General features: G+C 47.0%; 1 protein-coding gene across 2 annotated transcripts in view; it reads right to left on the bottom strand.

Moving 5' to 3' along the window:
- Positions 1–4,489: 4,489 nt before the first annotated feature.
- Positions 4,490–20,446, bottom strand: part of LOC309533184 (major facilitator superfamily domain-containing protein 8-like) — a 28,756-nt gene continuing 12,799 nt past the window's right edge. The window contains exons 6-13 of one of the 2 annotated variants that reach the window (XR_014220104.1): positions 18,437–18,749; positions 16,756–16,829; positions 15,691–15,774; positions 13,216–13,345; positions 11,382–11,504; positions 8,785–8,915; positions 8,515–8,660; positions 4,490–5,966 (exon numbers count right to left, since the gene is read on the bottom strand). Coding sequence is in view for 1 of the 2 variants with exons in the window: in XM_082224399.1 (XP_082080525.1) it covers positions 8,571–8,660; positions 8,785–8,915; positions 11,382–11,504; positions 13,216–13,345; positions 15,691–15,774; positions 16,756–16,829; positions 18,437–18,749 (945 nt within the window). In the remaining variant the exon portion in view is untranslated. Of the gene's footprint in view, positions 5,967–8,279; positions 8,661–8,784; positions 8,916–11,381; positions 11,505–13,215; positions 13,346–15,690; positions 15,775–16,755; positions 16,830–18,436; positions 18,750–20,446 lie in introns of those variants that run through there. The other variant, XM_082224399.1, reaches the window with a different exon arrangement.

Raw genomic sequence — 20,446 nt, 5'->3', positions numbered from 1 at the left:
CACCCAGCAGGGCTCTGGAATCAATGGTCTGTGTGTTTTGTGGTCTCCTTCCTCCTCTGCCCATTTTCAGATAAAGGGCAGTCGCTTCTATTCCCATTTTACAGATTAGGTGGAAACTGAGAGTGAGAGTCCAAGGCCAAACAAAGGCAGGACTTGAACTTAACTCCCTGCGGTTTCTGGATGTATTGTAGAAGGGAAAGAGTTGGAAGAGAACAATTCCCAGAATGCAATTTGTTACGGTGGATGCACATGGCAGAATCAGCCTCACACGCACCAACATTACGAGTTGGAAGAGGATGCTCAGGAAAGGATGATATTGTAAATAACAGGGTTTGAAATGTGCCAAGATCTCAGAAAGCCAGAGAGGTACTTTCTGTTGTTGATTTTAGTGCTCTGCACAGCTTCTACCTCTTTGCACAGCAAACAGTATAAATTATGCAAAATTGGATCAATCGTGTAAATTTGTTCGCTTTCCATAATTTATGGAAGTCATAGCACTGAGTTACCTGGCTCCCCTCTTCCTCTGTGCAGCTATCAAAGGGATAGGAACCCTCTGCTTTCCTTGGCCTCCAAAGAGCCACCATACTGTGAGAGATCACCAGGTAGAGAGAGCCCTACAAACTCCTCCCAGCTGAGCTCCATCAGAGAAGAGGCCAAGGGCATTTTGCCCCGTGAATTCTGGGCCAAGCTGACCTTGGCTGCACCACTCGGATTTCAAAGAAACCACGCCAAACTGGACCAGACCTGCTCCAGGCGTATTGCATGAGGTTTGCGTAAAGAGCTTTCCATCCTCAAAGGGGAGTGGGCAACTGGTTCAGAGCCACAGCCCAGACCCACCGGAGCTGGAGGGATGCAGGGGAGAAAACCCATGCACAGGGTGGCAGTTTTTGCACAACACCCAGCCACTTTCAGAGCCAACCATTTGGGCTTGTGCTCAAATGAGAGCCACCCTGCTTCTGGGCCGAGCGTGTCTGCACTTGTATTTCCCACCTTGCCATTCTTTCTTTTATGCAGCCATAGGAAAGGAAATGCCCTCCTCTCTCCTTTGGGATGCTATTAGTGGTTTTCTGCTATGTTCTCATTTGTGGTGGCACAGAGCCCCCTGGTGGAACAGGCTTCCTCTTGACCTTCTCCTAAGACCATCTAGCCCAGCATCCTGTCCTCCCAGAGGCCAGCCGGAAAACTCTCCCCTCCTGTGCTTCTCAGCATCTGGTATTGCTGCCTCCAACTACGGAGGCAGAGAATTGCCATCAATAACCCTCACCTCCAAGAACTTGCCCAGCCATCAAGGTTGTGCAACTCGTACAGCACACAGGCGACAATTATCCACACAATTAATATTCTTGTTCAAAAAACAATTTTCCACCATTTATCAGATTTGTGAGAATAAGACAACTACTTAGAAAGTAGCCATGAAAACTTATAAGCTATCCAAAACAAAGTGAACTTGCAGTGTCAGATTTTACTAAGTTCATCCAACTTCTTGACTCAATTTTTGTTTTTTCTTGTTTTTTAGGTAAGTTCAAGAAGAAGATAAGTAAGTTCAGTGATGTTCCTGGTAGCTGTGAAGGGCAGATGGAAAACAGGGTGCCAGCGTTCTATCCCTGTTTCGCCCTGTTGTTGTTGTTTAATCATTTAGTGGTGTCTGGCTCTTCGTGACCCCATGGACCAGAGCACGCCAGGCTCTCCTGTCTTGCACTGCCTCCCGCAGTTTGGTCAGACTCATGCTGGTAGCTTCGAGAACACTGTCCCACCATCTCGTGCTCTGCCGTCCCCTTCTCCTTGTGCCCTCCATCTTTCCCAACATCAGGGTCTTTTCCAGGGAGTCTTCTCTTTTCATGAGGTGGCCAAAGTCTTGGAGCCTCAGCTTCAGGATCTGTCCTTCCAGTGAGCACTCAGGGCTGATTTCCTTCAGAATGGATAGGTTTGATCTTCTTGCAGTCCATGGGACTCTCAAGAGTCTCCTCCAGCACCATAATTCAAAAGCATCAATTCTTTGGCGATCAGCCTTCTTTATGGTCCAGCTCTCACTTCCATACATCACTACTGGGAAAACCATGGCTTTAACTATACGGACATTTGTTGGCAAGGTGATGTCTCTGCTTTCCGTTTCCGCCCTAGCAGTCCATAAAGTTGAAGAGCTGCTATTTCGCCCCCGACAGGGCCCATTTATTGGGGTTGGCTGATAGCCCACTCCCTGAGCACAGTTTTCTGGGCTTCCTCAGTATATTAATATTAATTGTGTGAATAATTGTCGCCTATGTGCTGTACGGCTTGCACAATCATTATTAACAGCATATGTTGTATTTCTTCAGCAGCCATCAAGGTTGGCAAGCTATACTTCAGCTACTTCCCTTTGTGGTAGTCCTGTGGTACCTCCTCTCTAGGGTGACCATGTGTCTTGCAAAGCCCCTACACCTTCGTTGGGTATATTGGAAATTTAAATGGTGCCTCTCAGCTATCTGAGTCCCCAGCAGCTACCCACAGGTGAAATTCAATAATAGCAACTAGTGAGCGGCCTTCAAGAGATGAGGCAGTTTCATACATTCAGCTAGCCTTTTATAGACGGTATTAAATTATCTCAGGCAGTTTCAGTAGGGTGTCAGTTTATTTTTGTTGTTTGTACAGAAATCCAAGAGAGAGACACAAACGCAAGAAACTGAGACACATGGCAAGACTGTTGGGATGGAATCCTGTGTTGACATCTTTAAAGGACTTATCTGGGCACAGAGGCTGCAGGGTGGTCGTCACTTGAACCCCAACCACAGAGAAGCATCGCCACATGTCGGACTGCTTGTGTGAAGTGCATGAACACTCTCGCTCTCCCTCTGCCACATGGTGCAAGCCATTTTTATTTGCACGGTGGGGAATTGTTATCAGAGAAGCCATTTCAAAAGCTGCCCAGACCCACCTCCATGTAGGGAAAATAGTGTTACACGACAAGCACCATCATGTTCATAGATACCACGTGGCACAGTGATATTTCATGGGACATCTCTCCTTCAGGGCCGCTGCTTCTCACACGGCTCACACTTGACAAATGTGATGATATGCTGGAAGGGAGCTTTGCATTTCGCAACTCACCTGGTTGCCATAATTGACTGGGGACTCCATGCAGGTGAGTGAATAGGCTGGTGGGGGATGGACAGATTGAACTACTCCTTTATTGACCTGCTTGATTTATGTGCTACCCAGAGGAGCTGCTGGCTAGCACAGAAATGAAGCAAATGATAGAGGAGTGGCATCATCAGACCTTCACCCACCAGCCCACTTGGTAAAATACTTTTATTTAAAATGGCCTGATAGGCTCACAGCTTGCATTTTGATGCAGGCTATGGATGAGGCTTCCCCCTTCCAAGTCCAATTCAGGCAGTCAAATAATAACAACAATTGCAGGCTACCAACTGTATGTCCACGAGTTCAGGCGTTATGAGAGCAGAAAAACTTTCTCCATGCCACACATAACTTCATAAACCTCTGCTATGTTGTCTCTTGTGGGTCTTTTCTCCAAACCAGAGGTTTTCCAGCTTTTTGAGTCCATGGCTCCCCTGACCAACTACATTCTTTCTGTGACACCCCTGGGGGGCACAGGAGCCCAGTTATGTCACCCCTTGCCTGCAGAGCTGGGAGCCTCTCACCCTTTTCCGAACATCCTCCCTTGTGGAGTGTTCCCTCAGCCTCCTCTCCCCTCTCCTTGGGTGTCCTCTGGCAGCCCTTGCTACAGCCCCCCGTCTCTGAGCTGTCCTACCCCCTGCCCCAAAGAGAGGTGCCTCTTCACACTGCCCCACAGGGGCCTGGGGCTCGTCCGTCCATTCCCAACAGCAAAGGCTGGTGGACTGGCTGGCTAGGCTACATCACCCATTTGCTTGCTTATCTATCCCAAGGCTGCGTCAGCTCCTGGCAACCAGCAGTCCCCGAGGCATCATTCACCTGCAGAGCTTGTAGCCAGGGCTGCTGCAACAAACAGCTGTACAAGTCTTTGAGAGGCAGAGATGCAAGTAGGCATCAGACGAGGGAGGGAATGAAAGAAGGACAGAGGCTAGTGTTGTCCACAGCACCCTGACCATCATCCAAGGCACCCCAGGGTGCCACGGCCCACTGGTTGAAAACCACTGCCCTAAACTAAGAAGCTCCATCTGTTGTATCCTTTCCTCCTAGGGGAACTGCTATTCTCCTTAGTCATTTGGTTTGCCCTTTCCTGAGAAGTCAGCTCCATTCGATCTTCCCTCTCTCAACTGTCTCCTGGCAGCAGCTATCCCTGCACAGCAGGGGGTCAGACTGGATGACCCTCAGGGTCCCTTCCACCTCTGTAATTCTACAATTCTATGATTGAGCTCATAGAAGCAGAAGGAAAAGAAGCAGCGTCACTCCATCAGCTCTGCCTCTCCTTGAGCCGCTTCCATTCCAGCAGGCCATTTTTAGAACTTTGTAAACTAAGCTGAGTTTGAGTCTTTCCTCCCACCCCTCCCCACACAAGAAAAAGAAATCATTTTCCTTTGGTGTCATGTTTTTAAGATTGCAACCTTGAGAGCAGGGAAGGTTATTCTCCATAAGCCACTCCGGGTGACCTTTTTCATACAAAGAGGGAACTAAAAATGCTTCAAACAAATGCAAGTCTGAGCGTGCAAATTTCCTGGTGACCATTTTCACTGGGATTAATTATTGCAGCAATGTGGTTGTGTGGCTAACCAAAGGTCATCACAAAAATAACAAGCAGGAAGGGAGGAGGAAGTGTAAGTGGTTGGTTGGTTTTCTAAAATATAAGGCATATATCAAGTGTCTAAATAAATAATGACTGATTAGTATTTATGCATTCTTACAGTCTGGATCCACTGCAGTAAGGGAAACAGTCAGTGAAGTTGGAGGGGCGGCCCTGAATTTTGCCTCTAGCCATTGCTTTTCCCCTGTAGCCCCTCCCAGAAGACATTTCAAACCCCACCCCGAAACCCAGGGCTCATTTCTAACTTTGGAGCTGGGGCGAGGGATATGTGGTTCTGAGTAGCAGGGGTTGGAGAGCCACGGGGTTCAGCTCTCCCCTGACACCAAATCCTTATACGATGGAAATGACAGCCACACCTGCTACTCTGGACAGCTGCCCAGTGTTAATCCACCCTCCAAGACGCAGCTCAGCCCCTAAATGGCAGCACCGACAGATTAACTTGCAAGTCTGTGCTCAGGGACGCTGTTTGAACGCAGCCCAAACCTCCAGGATGCAGAGTGATTCTCAATTACGCTCCGGCACCTCTCGCCAAACAGGCCCAGGGTCACACCTTGCAAGCATGGCAGCTGACCCCACTGCCCACTGCCTGCATGTGCAATATTGCAAGGAAACAACGCCAGGTGCCATTTGGTGGCAACAACTACAGGAAGGGGCAGGGGGAAAGGGAGGGAGAGGGCAGCGCCAAGAGATGCAGAGACTTCCAGCAGGGATGAGAAACCTGTGACCCCCTAGATACTGCCACGCTAGAACTCCCATCATCCATGACCACCCACTGGCCTCGCTGGCTGGGACTGATGGGCACTGGAGTCCAGCAATGGCTGGAGGGCAGCAGGTTCCCCATCCCTGGAGTGAAGCAAGCTTTAATATAGTGCCCACGGACCCCAGGTGAAGAAGAGGGCCCTTGAGAAACTGGGAGTGGCCACATACAGACAGCAGTCCAGATCCAAACACGAATCCGGTTCCATGGCTTGCCAGGCCCCGTTCAGGCTAAGAAATGAGGGATGCCATGGAAGGAGATGGCACTCTTTGTTCTTAGGGGGCAGCATGGAGCAGAGTCCACGGCCAGGTGGTGGGTGACAGGAGAGCTGGCCAGGAGGAGGAACGTGAAATAGCACAAGTTGGTGGCTGAGCTGCGATTTGCTCAATGGGTGGAGGCAAGTTCTTTCCCACTCCCCATCCCAGCAGGAGAGCAGCAACATGGAACCAGGATCCAGCCAGGGGTGCCCAGCACCAGTCAAAGAGACACCTGCAGGAAAAGGACAGAAGCAGGAATGAGGCAGACCAGGCTCCTTGGGGGACACGTCTCTTCTTCCCATACTCCATATTAGAACATCTGAGGGTCAACTTCTTCACTATGATCCCAATGTCCCACTGCTGGTCAGCCACTACTAGTTCCAACTTTATTAACACATAAATGTCATAAGGAATTTGTGCACCTGCTCACATGGAACTGCAGCTGCCATTCTGCTGCTCGTTCAGCCCAGTTTGGAGGAATCCTTCCTTTTAATGTTTCAAACACCCTGAACGAATGAAGCCTTCACCCTCATCCCCAACTGGAACAAGAACCTAAGCCCCTCGTTGCTGTTTGCTCATCTGCATCTTGTCTTGCTAACCTCAGCCTTCAGACTGCGGTTCCTTACTGTTAATGTGTTAGCACATATGGGGACATGATGTATTTTCGCTCAGTGGCAACCACCCAAGATGCTGCTGTTGGCAGGCAGGTTCACATTAGAATGTGAACCAAACTGAATTCCTCCCCCATCCCTGGCTCCTATGAATTTAACAGTAGTTTAGGGGCAGAACTATAGGTGCCACCAAAAATAGAGCAGCTGTGCTTCCTCCCTCTCCCATTGGGATTATAGCAGGGACATGGGTGGCGCTGTGCTCTAAACCACTGAGCCTCCTGGACTTGCCGATCGGAAGGTCGGCGGTTCAAGTCCCTGCAACGGGGTGAGCTCCCGTTGCTCTGTCTCAGCTCCTGCCAACCTAGCAGTTTGAAAGCATACCAGTGCAAGTAGATAAATAGGTACTGCTGCGGAAGGAAGGGCAAACAGCATTTCCATGTGCTCTGGCACTCATCAAAGTGACACTGTGCCAGAAGCGGTTTAGTCATGCTGGCCACATGACCCAGAAAGCTGTCTGTGCACAAATGTCAGCTCCCTTGGCCTGAAAAGTGAGATGAGTACCACACCCCATTGTTGCCTTTACTGGACTTAACCATCCAGGGGTCTGTTACCTTTACCTTGGGATTATAGCAGTGCAAAAATATCCAATATCGCCACACTGCAAATTCACCTAACATAGTCTAGCTCCACAGCATTAGGTATCATTGGGAAAGGACTGCCTCTTACAGAAGAACGTGCATGCAGAAGGTATTCGGTTCAATCCCCAGCATATCCAGGTGGAGACGTCCATGTGGAGAAATACTTATCTACATGGACCAATGGTCTGACTCTGAATAAGGCAGCTTGCTAAGTTCCACATCATCTATGTTTGGTCTCCTGATTTGTAACCAGTAGACACCTTCAGCAACTGAGCTTCAGATTCAGTAGCATTCCACAGGCAAAGTATGTGGACAGACGCAGGGCAAAAACATTTTAATAAATAGAGCAACGTGTACGTATTGGTGTAACTTATATGCAAAACAATAAGAAAACATGGAATTTCAAGCACCAAAACAACCTCAATTATCACAATTAAGACTTATTGAGGGAGAAAGCCTCTTGCATTTATGAATTGTGATTTTAAAGGTTCCCCCCCCCATATTAGCAAATGTGACCATTTGTTCCATATTGCAAAAAAAGGGGACCACCACCAAGTTATCTGTCTGGCCCAACCAAAGGTATACATGTTCTTCCTTGTCCTCCACAACAACCAGAAAATGATTTCAATCAAAATCCAGGTACGTGCCTGTGTGTGTGTGTGTGTGTGTGTGTGTGTACCCTCAATAATACTTTTTTTTTTAACCACTATGCAGACATGCCTGGTAGAAAGAAGACCAGAGCAATCCCCACCACCATTGCCTCAATCTACGTGGGGCTGTCCTTGAGACTGACCCAGAAACTCCAGCGGGTGCAGAATGCCATGGCGAGACTCCTTACGGGGTCCTCGCTGCAAGATCACATTCACCCAGTGCTATACCAGCTGCACTGGCTCCCGGTGGAGTACAGGATCAGGTTTAAGGTCTGGTTTTAACCTTTAAAGCCCTATACGGCCTAGGACCCTCGTACCTACGGGACCGCCTCTCCTGGTATGTCCCACGGAGGACCTTACGGTCTTCAGACAAAAACATCTTGGCGGTCCCAGGCCACAGGGAAGTTAGGCTGGCTTCAACCAGAGCCAGGGCTTTTTCGGTTGTGGCGCCGATCTGGTAGAACGCTCTGTCACAAGAGACTAGGGCCCTGCGGGATTTGACATCTTTCCACAGAGCCTGCAAGACAGAGCTGTTCCACCAGGTCTTTGGCCAAGGCACAGTCTGACCTCCTCCTTCGGTAATCCTCACAGAACTCTAGCCGATATGGTTGCCATTGATTTGATTCTGAATTTATTTTAGAATGAATTGATTTTAGAATGCTGTGTTACTTTTATTGTTGTTAGCCGCTCTGAGCCCGGCTTTGGCTGGGGAGGGCAGGATATAAATATTTTTTTATTATTATGATGATTATCATTCTGCATCTCCTTGCAGGAAGACTCCATTGCCAGCTTCTCCAGGCCTCACTTGGCTACTGGAGTTTGAGAAGCCACACGCTCAACCATCAGACCAGGGTGGTGGTGGAGGAGACATGTGCTCTCACCTGGGTGAGCAGGACCTTCTCTGTTCCTTCAGAAGCACCTCCATCCAATGGGGCTGTCATGAGCTGCATTCATCTTCAGATGTTTGCGATGACACATATCTTCTGGGCGGCTCCACCAGGTATGCATATGAGAGCCCCACCATGATCTGCCAGAGAAGAGGACTGGGTCAGCACAGTGGGGCTGGGGAGGGGGAGAGGAGGAAGAAGGAATAGGGAGGTCTCACTGTGACCCCAGAATGCAGTTCCACAGCCAGGCCACTGGGCACTCACCGTGAGGAGACTCAGCAGACCCATCATCACCCCCAGCATGATGTCCAAGTTGTTGGTCAAGCCTCCAGCCCACAGAGGCCCAAGGATGGTGGCCACGCCCCCTACAGAGCGGCGGAGACCCTGACTGAACCCTGTGGAAGAAGAAGAAAGCATATTAAAGAATATTTATCAGTGTCCTCAGTCCCGCCCCAAAAGGCTCCCATATCCATCTTTTTTAAGACCCTCGGCTTGTTTCAGGAGGCGACTTCAATGCTTGGGTTGGCCTTGTTCCCCCACAAAATACAATATTATCTGGACTAAACTTGGAGGACAAACCTGAAATCTGTCAGAGGGCAGCAATGGACATCACCTCTAACAGCGCTGGGAAATATCTTTGTGAACTTATAATTAAGAATAACCTTTTGTTACGGTCAAGGGGATCAAGAGGGTTATTTTACTTTTATCTCCCCCAGAGGATTTACTAGCACCATAGATTATATCCTAACATCTAATAATGTGCCAATTAACAGAGATACCTTCAGGATAATTCCCAGAGCTGAAATTGACCACTTTCCACTTGAGTTATCTCTGACATCATTCGTTTCTCCTGCCTTTCCTAAATTATTGGACAAAACGAACTATCTGATACTTGGAAACAGAAGGTTAAAATGGAATGCACAGGTCCAAGAAAAAATGATTCAGATCCTGGATTCCCATGAATTTGCTTTATTAAAGGGGGAAACATTGATAGAAACAGAAAACTTTATGAGAACATAATCAACCGAATGCACCCACTGATGACCACAACTAGTGAGATAAAAAAACAAAAAGTTTAAAAGACAGACTTGGTTTGATAAGGATTTTTTTTTTTTTTAGCAAATCATTCCCTGTCATCAGGCTTACAATAAAAAGACACAGCACAAAAGGAAAATAGACAGGAGGGGGAGGAGGAAATGAGCTTGAGTGGCCGTTCTTTGTTACAAATTCCATTTGGGTTGTGCTTCATCTAAAGTCCTGGCTGCTCCTTCAGCCTGCTGTGCCTCAGTCAATTCTCCGTGTCAAGCAACCGCAAGCAGTGGCAAAGACAGAACTGCAATTTCACTTCCGTTACTTGACAAGCCAACAAGCGCAGACAGAGCAAACCCAGGCGAGTCATTTTCCCAAGCCTGGAAGGATGTTGCAACAATGCTTTGCTGCTCTCAGGAGTGGGGGGGGGGTGTCGAGAGGCAGACCTTTTTTCTTTTTAAAGAAAAAAAGGAAATCAGGCCACAGAGGAATCCAACACCAGCCAACAAACAAGCCCTGCAAACAAGGGCTGGAGAGGGCAAATGCCGCACACAGTAACTGGACCCAGGAAAGCGCAGCCTGATCAGGAAGCGAATACTAGCCTGGGAAACTGAAATCCTGGTAGAAATAAGACACTCTGCCCTCTGGTAGCCACGCCAGAGGGAGAGATGCTAGACCTTTTGAGATAGTTCACCTGGACCAATCTATCCCTGAGATGGCTTTAAACACAATACAAAGTTTTCAGCGAGCAGGTGGTTGTGTTCCTGTATCGGCAGAGTTCTGCTTTGATGCTACCTGTCCAGACAGCTATCAGGAGGGTCACAAGGGTCATCTAGCCCAAGCCCCCCACAATGCAGAAATTGCAATTCTGGTGCATAGCAGTTAAGGCACCTTAGATCAAGGGGGGAGCTCTAGCACCACTCTAGACCAAAGGATCCACCCATGACATAAAACAAGACTGAAACTATTTAGCCACTGAGTGCTAGAATTAAGGAATAGTTCCTTTCTCCCCACCCCCAAGAAACCATGATGATCCTGTAATTATCCAGTGCTCTGAGCACTGAAAGATTCCTTCTCCAGCACAAAGAGTGTGCGGCTACCTTTGTAGGAAGGTGTGGAGAACCACGCACAGATAAATCTTCTTTGAAAGTAGATGATGCAAGACTAGAAGTACACATCAGTGTGTACACAGGTGTGCACATGGCTCAATACAAACATGCAGCAGAACGTGAGGAGAGCCTTGAGAATGTCAGCATGGGACTGCATTACTTCAGGCTGAAGGAAGAGAATGCCAGTTCTGAACACTCCCTGCAAGCTATAAAATTAGATTAATAGGGTGAGATTCTATTCCCAGTTATCTTGGCCCATTATAGTTTCCTTTATGCAGTATTTGTTTTCTAACTACACACACACGAGCTTTAAAAACAGTGGCATCCCCACCTACAGCCTGAAGTGACACAGTTCTAACACACCTCGCTTGTTGGACTGGTCATGTTGGGCGGATGCCCACTTATTGTCTTCCAAAGAAATTACAGTCTTACCTTGGGTTACAGACGCTTCAGGTTGCACGTTTTCGGGTTACGGACACGCCGAAACCCAGAAGTACTGAAACGGGTTACTTCCGGGTTTCGGTGCTCACGCATGCACAGTATGCTAAATTGCACTTTGCGCATGCACAGAAGCGCCACATTGCAACCCGCGTGTGCACAGATGCGGCACTGCTGGCTGTGAACGCTGTGGGCTGCTAACATGCCTCCCACACGGATCACATTTGCAACCCAAGCGTCCACTGTACTCTGCTCTGAACTTTAAAATTTGAGACACAGCCTTACCTTGCGTTCTCTCAGCCGTGACTTTAGAAAAGAGCGACACTTGGGAGACTGCAACAAAGGGAAGGCCCAGGACTTGCAGGAAAACGCCCACGACCAACTCTGTAAGGAGAATGGTAAAGGTACCTGGAAGAAGCAAAGCACACAGAACTCAGTAAGGAGGAGGAGCGAGATGATGGAGAGCAACAAGGGATGATCTGTACGTGCGAGTGCACTACTGAGGGTGAAAGGCATTTCCTCCCATCGCCTCCAGTGGAAGGTTTTCGATGGAGCCCACTTAAACACAGAGAGGGGTCAGGGATCAGCTTGTGCACACATGCCCATCCCTTGTCTGTGTGAACTGGAGAAAACAAGGAGCTGTCCGATGCGATTGCCATAAGACCTGCAATTCACATATGCATGGCATCACCACTTTCATGCTGCAGCCATGGGCCGCACAGGGAAAGATGCCCGGGCTATGTCTGAACAGGCCTTGCACCAAAACAACCCTGTGGCCTTTTGAATGGTGAGGTGTAACATCAGGCACAGCTGTTGCATTCCAAGCCGCATGGGCAAGAATTAAACCTATGGATTTTGCATCAGAGGATGCTCATTCACCTCCCAGTGTCAGGTGCATGAACCAAAGACCAAAGTCACACGGTTAGTGAACTGAAGGCTAAGGTTAGCTGTATTTTTACACCTCCAGGGAAGATGGAATTACATCTGCCTCTCTCACACAAGTCAAAGGGTTTTATGCCCTCCCCAAAGCCCACATTAAAGATCTGAGGCAGTCAAGTCGTGCATCCACAGCCGTGGCAAGAGGAGGAATGACTGCTGGGAGGAGCGCAGAGAGAAGAAACAGCATCATGCATCTGCAGCAGCACAAGTAGACCTCTCCCTCTGCCCCAGCTGCAACAAAACATGTCTCTCCCGTATCAGGCGCTGTAAATCTCCACCCCCAAAGGCACATTGTCTCCAGAGACAGATGGATGCCAGAAGAGGGTGGGGAGGCACAAAGAGATAAGAATTGGTTACCCAAACAAATAAACACATGTTTTACCATGTTGGGTTGGCGGCCAATGTTTTAGATCTGGGATGGGGAACCCTTTTCACCCCGAGGGCCACATTCCCTTTTGGGTAGGCTTCTGAGGGCCAGATAGTAGTGGTGGGTGGGCCAGAGGCAAAAGTGGGCAGAGCATCTAAAGCAAATTTTACCATCTGCTTACGTATCCCTCTGGGTACGGAAACTTCGGGATGCGAACGTGGCAAACCCTGGAAGTACTTTTCCGGGTTTCGCCAAGTGCGCATGCGCAGAAGCACTCTACGTGCCGCGCGCATACTCAGAAGCGCTAAACCATGCCACGCACATGCACAGAAGCGGTCCTCCGGTTGCAAATTCCTCGGGATGCTGCCAGATCTCCAGAACGGATCAGGTTTGCAACCAGAGGTAGCACTGTAATCTGGTTTCAAAACATGCAGGAAGCTTTTCAGCAGGGCCAGTCGGGTTTGGCCTAAAGAGAGTTTCAAGGTCGAGACAAAGATCTGGAGGGCAGCGCCAGGCTCCCAGGTCCACAGTCATAGAATTATAGCATTGTAGAGGTGGACGGGACCCTGAGGGGCATCTAGTCCAACCCCCGGCAAAGCAGGAATCTCAACACTCCTGGCTCTGGAACCACTTCTTAATGCTCTCCCAGTTCATTCCAGCTGCAGCATTTCCCAACTGCAGCATGGGAACTGGGACTTCTGGCAGAGCTGGCTTCTGCTTCGCATAGGCATGGGGCTGATCAAGGATACCAGTTTCACCAAAGAGGATCAACAGGACCATGGAAGGACCTTGTCAGGAGCTGAGCAACGTTACCTCGGGGCCGTACCAGGAAGAACAGGCACCAAACACAGGCTATGTTGCAGATGACCAGGCCAAGGACCAAGAGGATGCGGTCAGACAGGCGAGTGCTCAGGCAGCGCACCAGGAAGAAGCCAGCAATGACCTGAAGGCAGAGGGAGAGAAGGCGGCCATTTTGAGCATCACAGACTTCTCACATGACTAGACATCAACGGTGCAATCCTATTTCTACCGAGAAGGAGGCTGCGTACACCTTAAAGGTTTAACATATACAGCAGAACCATCATTTTCAAGACAACCTTCATCCCCAGGCCTGGCAAATCAAGAACTATAGTTGATGATCTGGTAGTCTTTACTTGGACTGCATTATTTTAACTCATGTCCAACAACTCCTATGGCATGTCTATGCTATAGGTTTTTTTTAAAAAAAAATCTTTTAATTTTCCTTCGTTGTTGTAAGTGTTCTGTTTTATAAAGTGAAGTAATAACTAAAAAATTCATTTAATATAAAATAAAGAACAGTACTTTTTTACCATGACATATTGCAACATTTCTTATTGAAAATCCTTATTCCATTGTATTAGGTCTAATGATTTGCTTGGCATAATTCCGATTATTATTATTATTATGCCACTCATCTGACTGGGTTGTCCCAGCCACTCTGGTGGGCTCCCAACAAAAATAGTAAAAACACAATACAGTAACAAACACTCCTTATTCTTTCATTTATATATTTTTCTGTTACTCTTTCCAGGTGATTTTTCCTTAGTTTGCACTTATCCTGGTTTTAAATTCTTGATAGCCTGTTGCTATATGCATCATAATATTTTTCCCCACCCATACTAAAAATTCCTGTAAAGATATGTTTTAAAAAGGAAACAGCCATGAGCATCTTGAATTTGGCTTGGAAACGGATTGTTGTCAACCAAAACCCAGCATTATATAACCCTGGATTCAAAGTCAAGCTGTCTTCAAGGGCAGACCCACGTACAGCAGTCAAGAGGTGCATACGCCGCCCACAAAAATAGCTAAGCCTTAGTTATCAGTTTATCAGACACTTGGTGAAAATGAATCATGGCAGGGAGTGGGATATCTATGAAAGTAGGGATGAAGAACTGGATCCAGCTGATGGACTGGATTCCCAATACCTTACTCCCGGTAGCCAACTTTGGCAATGTCATAATGATGACAGGTGACCTAATTTTGCCGGGGGTTAAAGGAGGTTGTCATAACCAGCCTGTCAATCAGCAGTAACAGCACCTTCCTTTGAAGCTGCTCTTCCAGCACCTATTCACCTTCAAAGGTATAAGCACCAGTCAGGACCGCAGGACCACCTCTCCCCACATGAACCATCCCAGACTCTGTACTCATCATCTGAGGCCCTTCTTTGTGTGCCTCCTCCACGAGAGGTCTGGAGGTCAGCAATACGAGAACAGGGCCTTTTCTGCAGTGGCTCCCCATTTGTGGAATGCTCTCCCCAGGGAGGTTCGCCTAGCGCCTTCATTACAGTCATACCTCACATTACGTTCTTTCAGGTTATGTCCCACGGCGACCCAAAAGTACCAGAAAGGGTTACTTCCGGGTTTCGCCACTCACACATGCACAGAAGCGTAAAATGACGTCACGCGCATGCGCAGAAGTAGCAAATCGCAACCCGCGCGTGCGTAGACATGCCGCTGCGCGTTGCGCTCTTTTCATGTTGCAAATGGGCTTCTGGAACAGGTCCCATTCACAACCAGAGGTACCACTGTATGTATTTTTAGGTGCCAGGTGAAAACATTCCTCTTCTACCAGGCCTTTGGCGGATTAATATCTTACAGCCTTTTAAACATATCTGTGGGAAGGGGTGGGAGCAATTGTTTTTGTTGTTGTTTTGGTTTCATTGTTTGCTTGTGTTTTATCTTGGATTTTATTCTGTGACCTGCCCTGATATCTTCTGATGAGGGGTGGTATATGAATTTAATGAATGGATTAATAAATTCAGCTGTCACGGGGGGGACCCCTTCAAAGTCCTTTTGGAGGAAGTGGCTTAAAGCAAAACAGCTTTCCCCAAACAGAGAAAATATGTCCTCTTTGCTACACTGAGTTTCCAATGATTAGGACACTAGATACTAGCTTCCCTCTCTAGTATCACTAACCAGATGAGTAACCAGGGCTAGATACCTCTTCCCTCGCCACCCCGAGACTGGAAAGGGTGGCTTGTGGTAAATAACCTTATCTCAAAGTTAACAGGTTCGGCGGTTCGCATACAGTTTAAAAGCCTGCCCAACCTGTTTAACCAGTGGCAACAGTTGGAGAAATTGGGCAGGGATCACGCTTACACACAAATATACACATGACAGAAATTGACATCCCCCTCAAAAACAACTTTCAGTTCTACAGAAGTCAGACAAAGTCACATTTTAAGGAGGGGGGAAGAAAGTACCCAGAGGGATACTCTCACCTTGGTCCCTTGTCTGAGGGCTCTTTGCCATAGGTCTTGGCACTCACCTCCACACCGCAGAGGAAATACATGATGCTGTTCTCCAGCTCCCCAAAATTCAAGAACTTCTGGGTGATCGGGGTCACCATCGTCTAGATGAAGAAAACATACGTGAGCATCCAGGAGCATAGGGGAAACCAATGGTCCCCTTTATGTTCCACCACCACACTAAATGGCCTCGGCCCAGTATACCTGAAGGAGTGTCTCCACCTCCATCATTCAGCCCAGACACTGAGGTCCAGCTTTGAGGGCCTTCTGGTGGTTCCCTCCCTGCGAGAAGTGAGGCTACAGGGAACCAGGCACAGGGCCTTATTGGTAGTGGTGCCCGCCCTGTAGAACACCCTCCCAGCAGATGTCAAGGAAATAAACAACTATCTGACTTTTAGAAGACATCTAAAGGCAGCCCTGTTTAGGGAAGATTTTAATGTTTGATTTTTTTTATCGTGTTTTTAATGTTCTGTTGGGAGCCACCCAGAGTGGCTGGAAAACCAAGCCAGATGGTTGGGGCATAAATAATAAATTACTACTACTGCTACTACTGCTGCTGCTACTACTACTACTACTACTACTACTAAAGAGACATAGGAAATGGGGATCTGGGAGATGGCTTTTTCTGGGGCAGCTCCTAAGCTGTGGCGCCCCCTCCCCTTCTTTGGCAATCACTCGTAGCCGAGTAAGATTGTCTTCCATAAACACAGTTTTAACAATGCATCCGTGAGTGACTGTAGGTGTACCTAACATCTTCACTGTACAGCTTTCGTCATCTGCTGAAGATGCTCCTCTTCTCTCTGGCCTTTGACACCTACAAATTAGGACCCACCCTATTCTTTTGACCTCATTGCTTGGCACAGATTTTAATTTTGCGTTACAAACTGCTCCAAATGCAGCCGGGAAGGACTTGAGGTGCAGGGCGGGAAACAAAACAAATACCAACAACAAAGACATAATGAGAAATAATTGGCACTTCCCAAAGGGATAAGTAGTGTGAGAACCAGCCAGGAAGGGAGAGGGACAATCTATACAACGAGCATGGGATTTGCCTGAGCACGCAACACATCAAAAATGTCACCTACCTCTAGGGCGGTTTGATTGAAGAGCGTAATGAACTGGGCTGTCAGCAGAACCACCACCTCTTCCCTCAGGTACTCTGCAATGACAAATCTCGTTGAAGCACAAAAGAGCCAAAACAACGCTGGACAGGACATTATTTCATTTCACTTTTAATCTGTATACCGCCTTTTTATATTATTATACCACAAGGTGGTTCACAAACTGAAGAAACAACAAAGATTGCACACCTCACAACAATCTCATCCGACACAAAAAAGTCACAATAAAAACTTAACTTTAAAATAAACAACTAATATCAAATGAAACAATATTCAACCATCCATTAGGATATAATAGTTAACAGTAAAGTTAAGTATCAGCAAATAATAATTAAACAGTTTACACTTAACAATAAAGCATTGTTAAGCAGTCATCAATAAAAAATAATGGCAAGTCACAATGCATAAAATACCATGAAACATACAAAGCCAGGTAAAAGGATCAAACTGAGAAACAAGGATCTGTAAAATTATTTTTTTAAGAAACTTAATTTTAACCTTAACTTTGCCCCTGCCTGCCTCCAATTTTGTCCTTTCCTTGGAAGACGCTCTGTTCTCAAGGCCCTCTTCTGCCACGAGAGCTACTATGTCCCCACCAGAACATTTGGAAATTGATTGGCTTGTTTTATGAGGTGGTGACGGGGGGAAAAGTTGAGGCAGCATCCTCCAACATGCCAACTTTCTGAACTTGCAGACCAGAAAAGGGAGGCTCAGCTCTAGTCTTCTCCATGTGCCTTCTTGTAGGGCATGCTTTGGATCAGAGATGGAGAACTTCGGGCCCAGGCATCAGATGTGGCCATAGACCTGGCCCCCAGGGCTCTCCCCCAAGCCATGTGTCTTGCTTTTTAATATTTAATGATTTATTATTTATTATGTTTTCATACATGCTGGTACCTTGCCAACAAAGGTCCGTATAGTTAAAGCTATGGTTTTCCCAGTAGTGATGTATGGAAGTGAGAGCTGGACCATAAAGAAGGCTGATCGCCGAAGAATTGATGCTTTCGAATTATGGTGCTGGAGGAGACTCTTGAGAGTCCCATGGACTGCAAGAAGATCAAACCTATCAATTCTGAAGGAAACCAGCCCTGAGTGCTCACTGGAAGGACAGATCGTGAAGTTGAGGCTCCAATACTTTGGCCACCTCATGAGAATAGAAGACTCCCTGGAAAAGACCCTGAAGTTGGGAAAGATGGAGGGCACAAGGAGAAGGGGATGACAGAGGACAAGATGGTTGGACAGTGTTCTTGAAGCTCCCAGCATGAGTTTGACCAAACTGTGGGAGGCAGTGGAAGACAGGAGTGCCTGGCATGCTCTGGTCCATGGGGTCATGAAGAGTCGGACACAACTAAATGACTAAACAACAACAACAAATATACTGGAAGCCACCCAGAGTGGCTGGGAAAACCCAGTCAGATGAGTGAGGTACAAATAAATTTTATTATTATTACTACCACCTGCAGTGAGGGCAGAGAGAGGTGGGTAGACGCTAGTCTACTGCAGAAAGGTAAAAGCCCCACCGACTGCTCCTCCCACTTTTGCCTCTGGCCCCGCCCACCACTGCCATGTGGCCCCTGCAAGTCTGCCTGGAAGGGAATGTGGTCCCCTGTCTTTGATGGCCCCATACCCACCACGGAAGAGAGCTCACCTGTCATGGAGCTGAAATTATAGGCGGGAGTCTTCTCCAAAGAGGCTTCTTCATCAGCCAAGTGCCCATTGGGCACATACCGAACCTCGTCACCCGAAACAGCTTCCCGACGCTCCGCGGAGGTGCTGCCGTAGCTGCTGCTCTCCGCTGCCTCCTCGTGTTGCACAAGAGGCTTCTCCTCCTCCTCTTCCACATCGTCCCGCTCAGCCGCCGCTGGGGCCTTTGAGGAGTGCCCCAACGGCGGCGGCGGCAGGTCGTAGTACAGCGTCGCAACAATGATCTGCAGAAGCAGCCACACCATGCACATGAAGATCTGAAGGAATGGAGGAAAGAAAAGCCTGAGCATGAGTGCATCGCCCTGAACCGTCATTTATTTATTTGTTAAATTTATGTGCTACCCTTCATCGGAGGATCACGGGGTGGTTTGCTACAACAACAAATCCCCCCCTTTTTTTGTAATGTATACTGTATCTTTTTCTGTTTTGTTTTTTTCTGCATGGGTACTATTTGTAACTATACTTTCTATGGACTCAGCTGCTTTAGTAAAAAAAGCAGCGATTTGAATGTGCTATAAACATGCAACACCAGATGGCGCCAGAGAGCAAGAAATTTTAAAACACGATTTTCCATAGAGATTTTTTTCCTGACTTAGTTCCTGACTTATTTATAGCATTCCCCCCCCCCCCCGGTGTCTGGATCCACCCTTTTAAAATAAAGTATATATATTTTTTAAAAGGACACAGGGACTTACAGCCAGCCTGCTTGCTGGATCAGGCCAATGGCCCATGTAGTCCAGCATCCTGTTCTCACAGCGGCCAACCTGATGCTTGGGGGAAACCAGTGAGCAGGATTTGAGCACAAGAACATTCTTGTCTCCTGTGGTTCCCAGCAACTGGGATGCTTCGGAATCATGGCTGCCTCCAGCTGTGGAAGCAGAGCGTAGCCATTGTGGCTAGGAGCCATCAATAGCCTTCTCCGCCTCCATGAATTTCTCTAATCCTCTCTTAAAGCCATCAAAGTTGATGGTAATCTAAGGAATGTTGAAATGACGTTTGGTTGAAAATAAGTGGTACTGGTAAAGAGATGCTTAAGAAAATGTAAATAGGGATTGATAATTGGAAATGGATATTTATAATAATAGGTTAATATATGGAGTAAGGATAAACGTTAGAGGGTAAGGATTTGCTGAATTTAATATTTGAATTGGAATACAAAATGGGAGGTGTGAGGAGGTCAAGAAACTAGTGAAGAAAATATAAGATTTGAAAATATTAATCTATTTTTTGTTTTTAGCTCTGAACTTTGGTGTTTTTCTTTGTCTTTATTCTTTATTTTTCTTTTCTTTCTTCTATCAACTGTTTTTCTACTGTGTATTTTTTATTGGTTTTGCTTTTGTAGTTTAAATGTTGGAATTGGTTTTTATTGTCTGTGAAACATTAATAAATATCATTTTTTTTTTAAAAGTTGATGGTAATCACTGCCTCCTGCAGGACCGAGTGCCATAATTTTTGCAATGCGCTGCATGAAGAACAATTTCATTTATCTGCCCTGAAACTTCCCACATTCAGCTTCTTTGAATGTCCCCCAGTTCTAGTAAAAATAAATAAATAAATAAATGATTATTATTTTTTACAATTTTTTATTTTTATTATTTATTTTGACTGTGTCAGACCAACACGGCTACCCCAGTTCTAGCGTTCAGAGAGAGGAAGAAAAACGTCTCAGCGTCCTCTTTCTCTATGCCACGTATAATTTTGCAAACTTCCAGCTAGAACACTATTAAGGAGAAAAGATACTGATAACTCGCTTGCTAACAGCTCAAGACTAGAAGGACACTTCCACGAAGTCTATTACAAACTGGGGTTTTAAAAGCCTTATTTATAGCCGCATCTGAATAAATGCACTCACTAAGTCTGGATTCTCAGAGAGGAAGCGGATCTGTTGGGACTTTGCAGCTGCCTGGCGATTATTTTTGCACCTTATTTAATGACACAGTCGGCACATTCCATC

This window comes from Podarcis vaucheri (genome assembly GCF_965113315.1).
Source record: "Podarcis vaucheri genome assembly, chromosome: 5".
Taxonomy (NCBI): domain Eukaryota; kingdom Metazoa; phylum Chordata; class Lepidosauria; order Squamata; family Lacertidae; genus Podarcis; species Podarcis vaucheri.
This window is presented reverse-complemented; position numbering and strand designations above follow the sequence as displayed.